Source organism: Solenopsis invicta, chromosome 6 (genome assembly GCF_016802725.1).
Source record: "Solenopsis invicta isolate M01_SB chromosome 6, UNIL_Sinv_3.0, whole genome shotgun sequence".
NCBI classification, from domain to species: Eukaryota; Metazoa; Arthropoda; class Insecta; order Hymenoptera; family Formicidae; genus Solenopsis; species Solenopsis invicta.
In genome coordinates, this window is record NC_052669.1 from 13,498,857 (window position 1) to 13,511,267 (window position 12,411).

General features: G+C 35.7%; 1 protein-coding gene across 6 annotated transcripts in view; it reads left to right on the plus strand.

Annotated features, from left to right (window-relative positions):
* Positions 1 to 12,411, plus strand: part of LOC105198920 (solute carrier family 35 member F6) — a 115,785-nt gene that overhangs the window by 33,561 nt on the left and 69,813 nt on the right. For all 6 annotated transcript variants that reach the window (XR_005575133.1, XM_039451303.1, XM_039451305.1 and 3 more), the window contains 2 exons: positions 3,529 to 3,676; positions 3,743 to 4,093. Coding sequence is in view for 5 of the 6 variants with exons in the window: in XM_039451303.1 (XP_039307237.1) it covers positions 3,529 to 3,676; positions 3,743 to 4,093 (499 nt within the window). In the remaining variant the exon portion in view is untranslated. The remainder of the gene's footprint in view (positions 1 to 3,528; positions 3,677 to 3,742; positions 4,094 to 12,411) is intronic.

Below are 12,411 nucleotides of genomic sequence, written 5' to 3' on the forward strand. Positions count from 1 at the left end.
CGGAAAGGCCGCTGGGCCATAACCGGAGGTATCTCGGCACCCATTTGTAATATTTAAACACAGAAATAACGCCTGGCGGCAAACACCGCCAGAAGAGACGCGCCGAGCCATCGCACGTGGAGTCGGCGCGCACGCGCACTCGGAAGACACTCGGTCTTCCCTACTCCAACGACTCCGCCGTCGAGCGCCGAAAGATAACGGAGGCGAGCAGAGTTGCTCGGTATAAATAAGGCCAGCACGTCGAGAAACGGTGACTCCGTCACCAGCCAGCAGTCTGATAACGATCCGCTGTGCCTGTGACATTCCGCTCCCGAAGTCGGAACAACGGTCGAAGAGTGCTTGGCCGCGGCGAAAGAATACTCCGCCTCCAACACCGATCTCTCTTGAGCCTACAGTCGTCCGAAAGCCGAGACCCGCTCAGAACCAAGAGTCTTTGTCGGCGAGCCGGTTTCCGGCTACCCGGAAGCTGCCCTCCTCACCTTGCGACATCTACCAAAACCGCGACCGCTGTGTTTTGGGTCCCGGGTCAAGATTACTTGACAGGGTGCTGCCCTACCTGCGACGATCCCGTCGCGGCCGCCATACCGTGCGGGAATTCGATCCGCCTGCGATAACCGCGACACAACGGCTAGCCCGCAAACCGTACGATAAGACCACGCCTACCGCGTCGCGAAACTCGCGACACGCCGATCGTAGACCGCGCCCGCATGAGACCGCGCCTCTATGTAGAAATATTGTACAAATCTAGCGTCATAGCGCGTCTATACCTGTGTATATATTTATGTACATATTGTCCGTCCCGTAAGCCAAAATACATGTCAATACATTCGAACAATATCTCACGTATAGTAATTTTAACCGCACTGCCGGCCTTTCTTCCTCCCGCGTCGAACCATTTTCGCGATCTAGCACCGGAAACTCGACGAGGTGATCCGTGCGCGGAAAGTAGGTAAATTACAAATTGAAGGATTTATAATTCAAAAAGTTCTTATCGAAAAAATATTTGTAACCAGTGTTTCAAAAACGTTTTGACATTGGTTAAAATAATGTGCAAAGAAATAGAGGGATTCATTAAAAAAGTTTAACTTGATCCTTATACAAATTTGGAAACTTCATCCAAAGTCAACTTTTGTTATTATTAGGCAAACTTTTTAAGCTATACTTTGTTTCTTACATATTTGTTGTTACAATTGATTATTTTCGAGATATTTTAACGTTTTCAGACTTTTATAAAACACTATATAACTTTAACTTTTATTGCGCATAGCTCCTTCTAGAGGCGCCATTCAAGCAAAATATTACACAGCTAAACTCTACTCGGTAAGACCTTTCTAACGATATATATTAAGTTTTTTGGAAAGTAATTTTTTTTTTAAATGAGAATATTTTTTTATAATGAAGAAATATTTTATTGAATTATATATTGTCCATTCTGGTCCAATATCTTTTGCCATCTTTCTGGCAGTAGCATGATTCCACGCTAATAAAATTTTTGTTCTTTGCTGGGAAAATACTGATCCATATGATTTTTGACTTCCTCATTTGAAGTAAAGGTTTTACCATCCAAAAAAATTTTGTGGAGACCGGAACAAATAATAATTAGAAGGTGCCAGATCAGGAGAATATGGTGGGTGTGCCAGTATATCCTATTTAAGCTGTAAAAGCTTTTGAGTTACCAAACTTGTGTGAGGTTTCGCATTATCTTGGTGGAACACTACACCTTTTCTATTGATCAATTTTGGCCTTTTTTTTTAGTGAATTATTCAATTTGTCCAGTTGATGACAGTACACTTCAGAATTGATCGTTGTGTTGTCTGGTAGAAGCTCAAAAAAAAAGAACGATTCTTTTGAAATCCCACCAAACAGATAGTATCAACATTTTTTGATGAATATCTGCTTTCGAAGTGCTTTGAGCCGGTTCATCTTTTTTGCGTTTAACATTGTTATAGACAACCCATTTCTTGTCCCCAATGATGATGCGCTTCAAAAATGGATCATTTTCTTAACGTTTGAGAAGCAAATCACATACGTCAACGCGACGCCACAGATTTCTTTCCATAAGAACATGAGGAACCCATATGTCGAGCTTTGAGATTAAACCTAGCCTAGCCGTTTCAAATAATCATGAACGGTCGAATTCAATAAAACTAACCTCTTAGCGATCTCACGACTTGTTATTCGCCGGTTTGCATCAATTAATGCCTTTATTGTGTCTTCATTAACTTCAACTGGCCTTGCAGAACGTGGTGCATCTTTAACATCAAAATTTTGCAAACCAGTTTTGGCACTGGCGTTTCGTCAATCTCCATATATATCCGATAATTTTTTTCTTGCTTGAACAGCATTTTTACCTTTTTAATAGTAAAAAAGTAAAATGTGCCGAAAATGCTGCTTTTTACTTTCCATATTTAATAGGGCACCAAACAAATACTACTGCGTAGAATTAATTGAACTTTTTTTACAAGCAAGCCTTGCTATATCAGCTGTCAAAATATATAATGATTATGCGGCTTAAGTGTGAAGTTGCCCTTTGTTGGGAAAAAACGAAATTTTTGAACAATCCAATAATTTGTACTCATTCGCGATTAACACTTCGCGCACTTCCTTTGTCACACGTTTTATTTTATAACTTGATAATTATAGCGAGTATTGCAAAATGGTATAAGACTTTTTTGTCTCTTTTCATCTTTTCTATGTTCTTCAAGCGGTAGGTTCCTTAGTTCTTGGACACACTATATATAATTTTTGAACCGTTTTTAATAGAAAATGTTATTTTTACAAAATTAAGGAATGTAAAAATGTTTTTTTTGTTATTAATTAAATTAAAATTTCTTATGAACAGCTGTAAACTTGTAAAACAGTTACTATAAATTTTTATTGTAAATATATTTTTTTAGTTTTATTTTTCAAGTCTTATTTTTGTGTTATATATTTTTTATGTTCATGAGAAATTTTAATTTATTTAATCATAGAAGATTATTTTTAAATTCCTTGATCTTTTTAAAAATAATATTTTATATTAAATAATTAAAAACGGTTTAAAAGTTATATATAACAATTAAAAAATATAAGAGTAAAAAAAATCTTATCCGCGATGATCGATCCCACGCGTACCAATCGTCCTAATGCCTCACGCTACGTCGCTTACTTGAGAATCGTTCTTCTGTAACGCTACTAGATGCTGGAAATATTTAATCGTTATTTTCTCGAGAATGCCTAAGTTTCCCAACAAACAGCTTTACTACAGTAAAGGTATGAGTAATACTACATACCCATAAAATTTTATTAAAATAGGCAAGATCATTGTTGCGGACTCCCCTTGTTAGTCTGCGTGCGTGCAAGTGTGAACGTAATTTGTGCGTGCGTGCGTGCGCGCGTGCGTGCGCGCGTGCGTGCGCGTGCGCGTGTGCGTGTGTGTGTACATGATATAAAGAATACAATTACAATATTATACAAAGAAAATCAATGAATTGATTGGTACTTTTGTAATAGTTTTATAAATGTTAGATTTTGTTTCAAAATATTTAGATATGCAGATCAACAAGTTGTGCTTGGTGAAGATGGACAACTTAGATATTTCAACCATCCCTTTATGCAATCATCATTTATGTTTTTTGGAGAGGCTCTTTGTTTTGTAGCATTTAAAATTTTCTACTATTATTATAATCGGCGAGGAGTAAGTATATATGATTTTTGTTTTCTAAGAATAAATTATTCAATTATTATATTGATTTGTTTACAGGACGGTTCAGTAGATAATAATGTACTCACCAAGGGTTCGAGAATTTTCAATCCTTTTATTTTATTAATACCTGCATTATGTGATATGTTTGCAACGTCTATAATGTACATTGGCCTGAACATGACTTATGCAAGTAGTTTTCAGATGTTGCGTGGATCAGTAATTGTTTTTACAGGATTGCTATCTATTGGATTTCTTAATAGAAAATTGGGAGTAAGAGAATGGACAGGCATCGGTTTTGTTATAATAGGTTTAGCATTTGTTGGTGTGAGCGACATATTAACTATGGAAAATAGTGATATCAGTATAAATTCCGTAATCACTGGAGACTTGCTTATAATATTTGCCCAGGTACTTTTTTCTATTATTATTGATTTATTGTTGTTATATAAATTTATAAAGCGTAATAGTTATAAATATGATTTAAAAAAATTTTTTAAAGTAACAATATATACCTAGATAGGTCAAAATAAAAATTTAATTTTGCTACTTTTTTTTATAGAAAAGCAAAGATAAAGGATTCGCATTTATTTCATTGTAAAATTCATACTTTTCTGTTTTTTTTAAATATTTGACATTTAAATTTGATTAAAAAATAATTAAAATGATGTTATAAGTTTTGCTAAATCATATTTTCAAAAACAAATGATCACTATCTTTAAGATTCGCAACTAATCAATTTACAGTTGTACGCATTAAGATTTAAAATTCTTTTTGATGCTTAGTTTTTTTTGAAAATGATCAAAATTATAGTGAAAAACCGATGACTTTGAGAGTTACAGTTTTGTTCAAATTCAATATTTCGTAAAACGGTTATTGGATGGAAAAATAGTTGTTAATTTGTGACATCACATGTCCAATATGGCCATTTCAATAAGGATACTCCACGCTACGCACTCAATACAAACAGTATTAACTTCCATGTAATAAAGTTCTCACAATTTGTAATTAAATTGAATGACAAGTTGGGAGCGAGATTTTTACCAAGAACAATAAAAAGTAAAACATTGCAACAATGTACAGACTGTAGCGTTAATGCCGGGATCACCGATTTTAAGGACCACGTTGCTTTCTGGGTTATTTTTACGTACATGACCGAATGCCGCTTATATGTTCTCCGCGCATTCGGGCGTGAACGTAAAAATAATCAAGAAAGACACGTGGTCCCTAAAATCGGTGACCCAGGCATTAATGCTACGGTTTGTACACTGCAACATGTATTACTTTTTGTTCCTTTTGGCCACGGTGTAAGAGTATACACTTACACCGTGCTTTTGGCGAAAATTTCTCTCCCAACTCGTCATTCATTTTAATCATAAATTGTGAGAATTTTATAACAGCAGTTAATACTGTTTGTATTGTACGAGTACGTACCTTTATTGAGGCAATCACATTGAACACGTGACGTTAAGAGTTAAAATCCCAATTTCATTAGATCTATGTTTTCATTTTATAAAGTTTGTGCCATTTTGTTTTTGGACAAGTCTCGTAGAAACAGCAGTGATTAAATAAACGTTAAAAAAAAAAAAATTTTAGCTACTATAGCATTTTATATTATTCTTTAAATTATTACAAAAACAAAAACTTTTCTCTGAACCACCGTAGTTGTTTGTGCGTATAAATTGACTTGCGAAGCTTTGCTTGCCTTCCATTTTTTTGATAAGTTTTTATGTTAAAAATATTGACTTCCTAGTTTTAATAATTTAACGTTCTATTTTTAGACTATGACGAACTTAATCAATTTAAACCTCAGAACGCATGATTTTTTTGTGCTTGCTTGAGGCGGGAGAAAACTTTGTTAACTTTGTAAATGTAACATATATGGCTCACTGAAGAGAATCCAATAAGAGGATCGAAATGTTTAAATATTATTAATAATAGTTATTAATAATAGTTTTTATCAATTTGTACGCACAAACAACTGCAGTGGCCTAGAGAAAGGTTTTTATTTTTGTAATTAGTTAATTGATTTATTTAAGCCAAAGATACTTTGTATTTTATTAATTTTTTATTATATTTTAATAAAACTTATTAAGTAAAAAAAAAGTATGATTTTTATAATGGTACAAATTTGATTTCTTTATCTCTTTTCAATTTGACAAAAAATTTGCAATGTTAGGTCTTGCTTTTTTACTTGTTTAGATATACACTACCGCTCAAAAATTTTAATACGCTTAAGACTTTTTTGTTTCTCACGCAAAATTGAATATTTCAGTAAAAGAAAGTCATAAAATGTATTTTGAAATGAAAAGATGGAGCTTTAAACTTGTCTTTTAGCTTTCTCTTTATTTGTTTCTAAATTACACAAAAAAATTGAAAACTATATTTTTAAAATATATTTTTTTACTTTGAAGCACTATAACATTATTGAATTTAATTTAAAATTCACAATTAATTTAAAATTAATAGATTATTTTATGTATGAATAGATTAATAGATATTAATAGATTATAGAATATTAATAGATTATTTTAAAGTAAGTTTATTAGCTTTAAAAGGTTTTTTTTTTTAATTAATGCGATAATTTGTCGCAATAATATTGAACTTTTAGTATTAAAAATTTTGTATTAAATTTAGTATTAAAAACCTATTTCTTATAAAATAGTTTTTAATTTTGAAACTAAAGAGTTTACTGAAAAGAGAAAAAGAAATTTGTTTGTTATGTACATCCAAGGACTTTGATTCTGTCCATGGGGAAATTTTCCAAACTGAGAAGTCACCACTTTCTACATACTCGCAGTTCATGATTAATAAAACGACTAGAGCTTATTGGTTGTTACGTTAATCATGAACTGTAAGTATGTAGAAAGATAGCGACTTTTTAGTTAGGAAAATTTCTACATGGACAGAATCAAAGTCCTTGGGTGTACTTTGCATAAACTTTTTAAAAAATTTTTGAAGACTTTTTTTTATACTTGGCCTTCCGTAAAATTCGAAAAAATTTTAACCTTTATTGCTCATATTTCAAAAATATCCTTATTTGCTCACACTTAGATGTTCCTAATCCAGCGTTTTTTTTTATAATTATAGTTATCTTTGTAATGCATCAATTTTAATTAATTTTTTTAATCGATCGTTTAAAGATTGAAAGAAAGGAATTTTTTGACGAAAATTGAAATAGCCGTAGCACAATCATATTTTCCAAGAAATAAAAAGAGATCGGAAAAAAATATAAAAAACGGTTGAGAGATGCAGTCTCGATTACACACCGATCCGTTTCAACACACAAAATCCTGATTGGATACAGACTCAATTGAATACAATAATGTTTGGACACATCGTTTTAATCGAACACGAAACCAATTGCGATAGAACTCGATTGCGTACAACCCGTTTGCATACGCATCCGATTGCACACGACTCGTTTGCATATGGATCCAATTGCACATGACTTGTTTGCATATGGATTCGATTATTCGCGGATCCGATTGCATACGACTTGTTTGCGCATGATCTATTTGGATTTTTATATTTGTTCTACTTTTCCATTTTATTTTTTTTAATAAAAATACATATTTTCAAAACAAAAACACATTTATTTATCTAAAGTAAAATGTAAAATAATCTAAATAAAAGTTTTACTTTGTGTTGAAAAATACTTTGTGCGCATGTGATCAGAGGGCATAACTTATCTCGCTGAATTTTGCGATATGATAGTTTTTTTTTAACATGCAATATAATCGTTAATTTTACCGATTAATATTTTGTTTTACGAGGCAGAGCAGCACTTTTTCTGCCAGATTCGTTCGTTTTATGTAAAAATACATCGAATAAGACTAATTTTGTCAAAATTTGACGGGGGATGAGGTTATTCTGAATAAGATAAGTTGGGAGTATTATGGGCATACTGAAGAAATGGCTATAATCTGTAATTTCTCCAATAATTGCTAAATAATTTTTTTGTAGTCATTCTGAAAGATAATCAATATTTACAGTAATTTATATCCGTACACTATTCGAAATAATCTTATTCTGAATATTATATAATACTGTTACGACCGAAGAAGTCGTATCGTACTATCGCACTCGCGCACTACTATAACAAGCGCGTTCGCAAATAAAGAGCAGACTTATAATTTAAGAATGACTATTAATTTGACAAGCTGTCAAACCGAAAGTCAGAACACAACAACAACCCGTCGCTAACGAACGACAGTTCCTTTTCTTAATCAATCGAAGCCCAACAACATTCACGCGATATTCAAATATACACGGTCGTAACACTGCCCCCTTTTTTCAAGTTGTCGTTTCGACAACCCAAAGAGCTTCCGTAAGGCTTTCATGATCTCTTGCTCTTTCGTGAGCTGCGTAATTTTGTTTATAAATGACTCGATCTCACTTTTAGTCTTGAGTCTTGAGCACTTCTTTCTTAATTCTTTGGACAAGGGGTGGGGGGGAATAAACTCTCGAGGACTCAACGCCTGTAAGGCACCCCAAGTCTCCGCCTCGGCATTTGCCCTACGGCCCACGGGAAAATCTCGAATCAAAAACCGAGGCGAGGCGGTCTTCTTAAAATAAGTAAAATTACAGCAATCCTCCACAAGAAAATCGTCGTTTCAAATGAGCCTTAAAACTGAAATGGAAAACAAAAAAAAATTCGACGAGTATTTTACTCAAAATAATTAAACCCTGCAAGAGAAAAACTTTTTAAATTAAATTTTTTTACTCTCTTTTATCCAAAACAAAATTTTTGCACACAAGATTCTAATACGACGACTTTCTGCTCTATCCCGGACCACGGTCACGAGTTACCGAGCGTCGTCTTCTGTGATCCAGATTAAGATGACGACTTCCTGCTCTACCCTGGGCTCTTGCCACTGGTTACCGAGCGTCGTCCATTTCTGCAATCACAACCTTCTTAACGACTTTCTGCTCTATCCTGACCTTTTGCTACAGGCCACTGAGCGTCGTTCACTTTTACAATTACATCTACTCGACGACCTTCTGCTCTACTCTAGGCTCCTGTCTCAGATTACCGAGCGTCTCGAATAATCTCAAATAAAATGACGACCCTCTATTTTTTTCAGAACTTTACTTTTGCTTCCTACGGGCTCTTGATTGTTGGCATAGAAATTCCCTAAAGCGATTATCTTTTAAGAAAAGTAGCTAACTTATCTAAATGAACTATCTTATTTTTATGCCTATTAGATATTCGAATCCAATAAACATTATTTAATTTTCTAACGATTTGATAGGGACCTTTCCAATTACTCTGAAGTTTAGGAGCTTTTCCCAGTTTTCTTCGAGGATTAAACAACCAGACTTTTTGTCCAACTTTAAAATTTAATTGCCTAACTTTCCGATCGTATAACATTTTAACTCTCTGAGATTTTATCTTTATACGTTCTTTTGCTAAATTATGAGATAAATTTATTTTTTTTAAGTCATTGTAATAATTTGTAACTGAAGATGTTTTTTTGAAAATCCGGAGGACAACCTTGAAGAATATCTAGAGGTAGTCTCAATTCTCGACCTAAACATAATTCTGAAGGAGTGAATCCGGAGGTTTCATGTTTAGAAGATCTATACGCTAATAAACATAAAGGAACCCAACGATCCCAACTCTTCGATTTTCAGAAACAAATTTTGCTAAATAATTCAACATTGATGTTGGCACTTGACCATTCGATTGTGGATGAAGTGGAATAGTTCTTGTCTTTCTGATTCCCAACAATTGAGTTAGTTCCAAGGACATTTGTGATTCAAAATTTCTTCCTTGGTCTGTATGCAATTCTAATGGAACACCAAATCTAGCTACCACTTGATTTACAAAAATTTCTGCAACAGTCTTAGTCGTAATATTTTTTAACGGAAAAGCTTCTACCCATTTGTAACGTCCTGACTTTTCCGCGCACGGGGCGGCGTGACTTTGGCGGACGAGGACGCGGAGAGGTCGCCAAGAGAACCAAACCTTTGTTGATGGTGAACAAAGCGTGGTTTATTTCGAGTTTGGTATAATACAAACAAGTAGCGTTCTGGACGCGACGCGCGAACGGACAAATGGCTCGGATGGACGCAACGAGAACTTATTTCTACGCGCGGACGGACAACGGAATTACAACGCGCGGTCGGACGAGCGGAAACAGAACGCGCGGACAGACGAAAACGGAAAATAGAACGCGGATGCCGAAAACGGAAATTATTGAACGCGGTATTTACAAGTTGCGGTGTTATGTACAAGTGAGCGATTCCGAGCCGAGTTTCTCGGAATTCGGAATCCTTGTTTACGCGTTGGTGTTGTGGCCTTGCTGAAGGCCGCGGCCACGGCCGAAGACCTTGCGCGCGCGGTACAGCTGTACGGTTGCTCGAACACGGTCGTGGCGCGCTGCGGTTAATACCGCGATGTTGTGTGGCGGTGGCAATCGACTCACGCCAAGATCACTTGGTGGAGGTGCGGAACAACACACCCCGAGTCGTGAGTCGATGCCGAGTAGGAAGAGCGGATCGGGAATGCTCCGACTACCAGGATCTCCTGGTGGAGCCCAAGATTTATTTGAGCCTGTAAGTCGGCGGTCTAGGAGGCGGACGGCTAGTCGCCGAGATCTCTTAGCAGAAGCTAAGATTGCTTAACTTCATGATAGTTGTAGGAGGCACTTCTTTACGGATGGAAATTTGGACGGAAAGAAGCCTTGACTGTAGAAGCGGCGGCGCTTATATAGTTGAGTCTCGAGGGCAGGGACGGTGCGGGAGTACGGAACGGTGCGGTAACGCTCCAGATCGGCAGCGACCGCCACTTCGATCGCTTCTCGAGCGCGTGTGCGCGGAGATTTCTTTGACGCGCGGAGATCTCTTTGACACGCGGATGCGTGTTTGCGCGCTACGCCGGTTTGAAAGTTTTATAGGCGCCATGCGCCGGTTTTTTGCTGTCCGGCGGTTGTTTGGCTAGTCAGCCTGGAACGGTGGACTGTCCGAGGGGGGAGCGGAAAGGCGGTTTGTTACACATTTAGTAAAACAATCTGTAACCACTAACAAATATATTCCCAGAAGAAGAAATTGGTATTGGACCTAATATATCCAACTGAATTTTTTCAAAAGGTACCCCTGCATTATAATTCTGAAAGGAAGACTTCCTCTTATCTGAAGGACCTTTCTTAGCAAGACAAATTTTACAACTTTTACACCAATGCTTGACATCTTGCTTGCAGGACAACCACTAAAAACGTTTCCGAATATTTCCTAAGAGTTTTGTTAATACTGAAATGCTCTCTTGAAGGGGAATCATGAACTTCCTCCAAAATCCGGTTAACCAAAACTTGTGTCACTATTGTTTGAAAAACCACAGGACGCAAATTTGGAGACTCCCACTTTTTACATAAAATTCCCTCCCTAATCTCAAGAGAATCCCATAAAAGCCAATAACTTTTAGCAGTTGTATCCTCTAACTCTTGACTAAGTGGACGTCTATTAGCCTCTTTTCCTCGAAATAAGTCCACGATTGACGGATCTTCTAATTGAGTTTTCCTCCAATTAATTGATCCAATTTTCCCGAAGACTATTCTACCAACAAATTTCTCTCTATTAACTTCTTCTCTAAATTCTACTTTTTTACAATAAACAAGAATTTTCAATACAAGCTTGCTTGGACAATGCATCAGCGTTACTATGTAACTTCCCAGCGCGATGTTGAATTTTAAAATCATATTCTTGCAGCTGTTCTAGCCAACGCGTTAATTGTCCCTCCAAATCCTTGAAGAATATTAACCAGCGCAAAGAAACATGATCTGTCCTAACTAGGAATTTACGTTCATACAAATAATGGTGAAGTTTTAAATGAATCAACAACGGCCAGAAGTTCCCTCCGAGTAACACAATAATTTCTCTCAGTTTTATTCAACACTCGACTGTAATAAGCTAAAATTTTTTCCTTCCTATGTTGGATTTAAGAAAGTACCGCCCATAAACTATGATTAGAAGTGTCTGTATCAAGAATGAATTTCCCATCCACTGTTGAAAAAGACAAGATTGGAGAAGATATTAAATTTTGTTCCAACTTTTTAAACGCCTGCTGACACTCTTCATTCCAGACAAACTTCGTTAAATTTTCTGCGAGAATAAATAAGGGCTTTGCAATAAGCAAAAATTTTTTTACAAATTTCTTATAATAAGAACGAAAGCCTAAAAAGCTGCGAACTTGTTTTTATTTTGAAGAACTGGCCAACTCCTAACACACTCGATTTTCTCAGGATCTGTAGAAATTCCATTCTCAGAAACAACATGACCTAAATACTTTACTTTTCTACTGAATAAAGAACACTTCTTTGGATTTAATTTTAAATTTGCCTTTTCTAAAAGAAGGAGAATTTTTCTTAAATTTGCTAACATTTCCTCAAATTTTTTTCCAAATATGATCACATTGTCTAAATATACCAAACAAATTTTGTTGAGAATTGGACGAAAAACTTTCTCCTTCAAACGATCGAAAGTAGCCGGAGCATTGCAAAGTCCAAAGAGCATCATTGTGAATTGCCATAAACCATTACCAATAGAAAAAGCCGTCTTTTCTTTATCTTGCGAACGAAGCTTAACTTGTCAGTACCCATTCTTTAGACATAAAGTACAAAACCAAGAATTTCTGGACAGACGGTCGAGCAAATTCTTTATCCGAGGGGTTGGATAAGCATTCTTTTTAGTTACAGCATTGATCTTTCTTAAATCAACACCAAATCTAA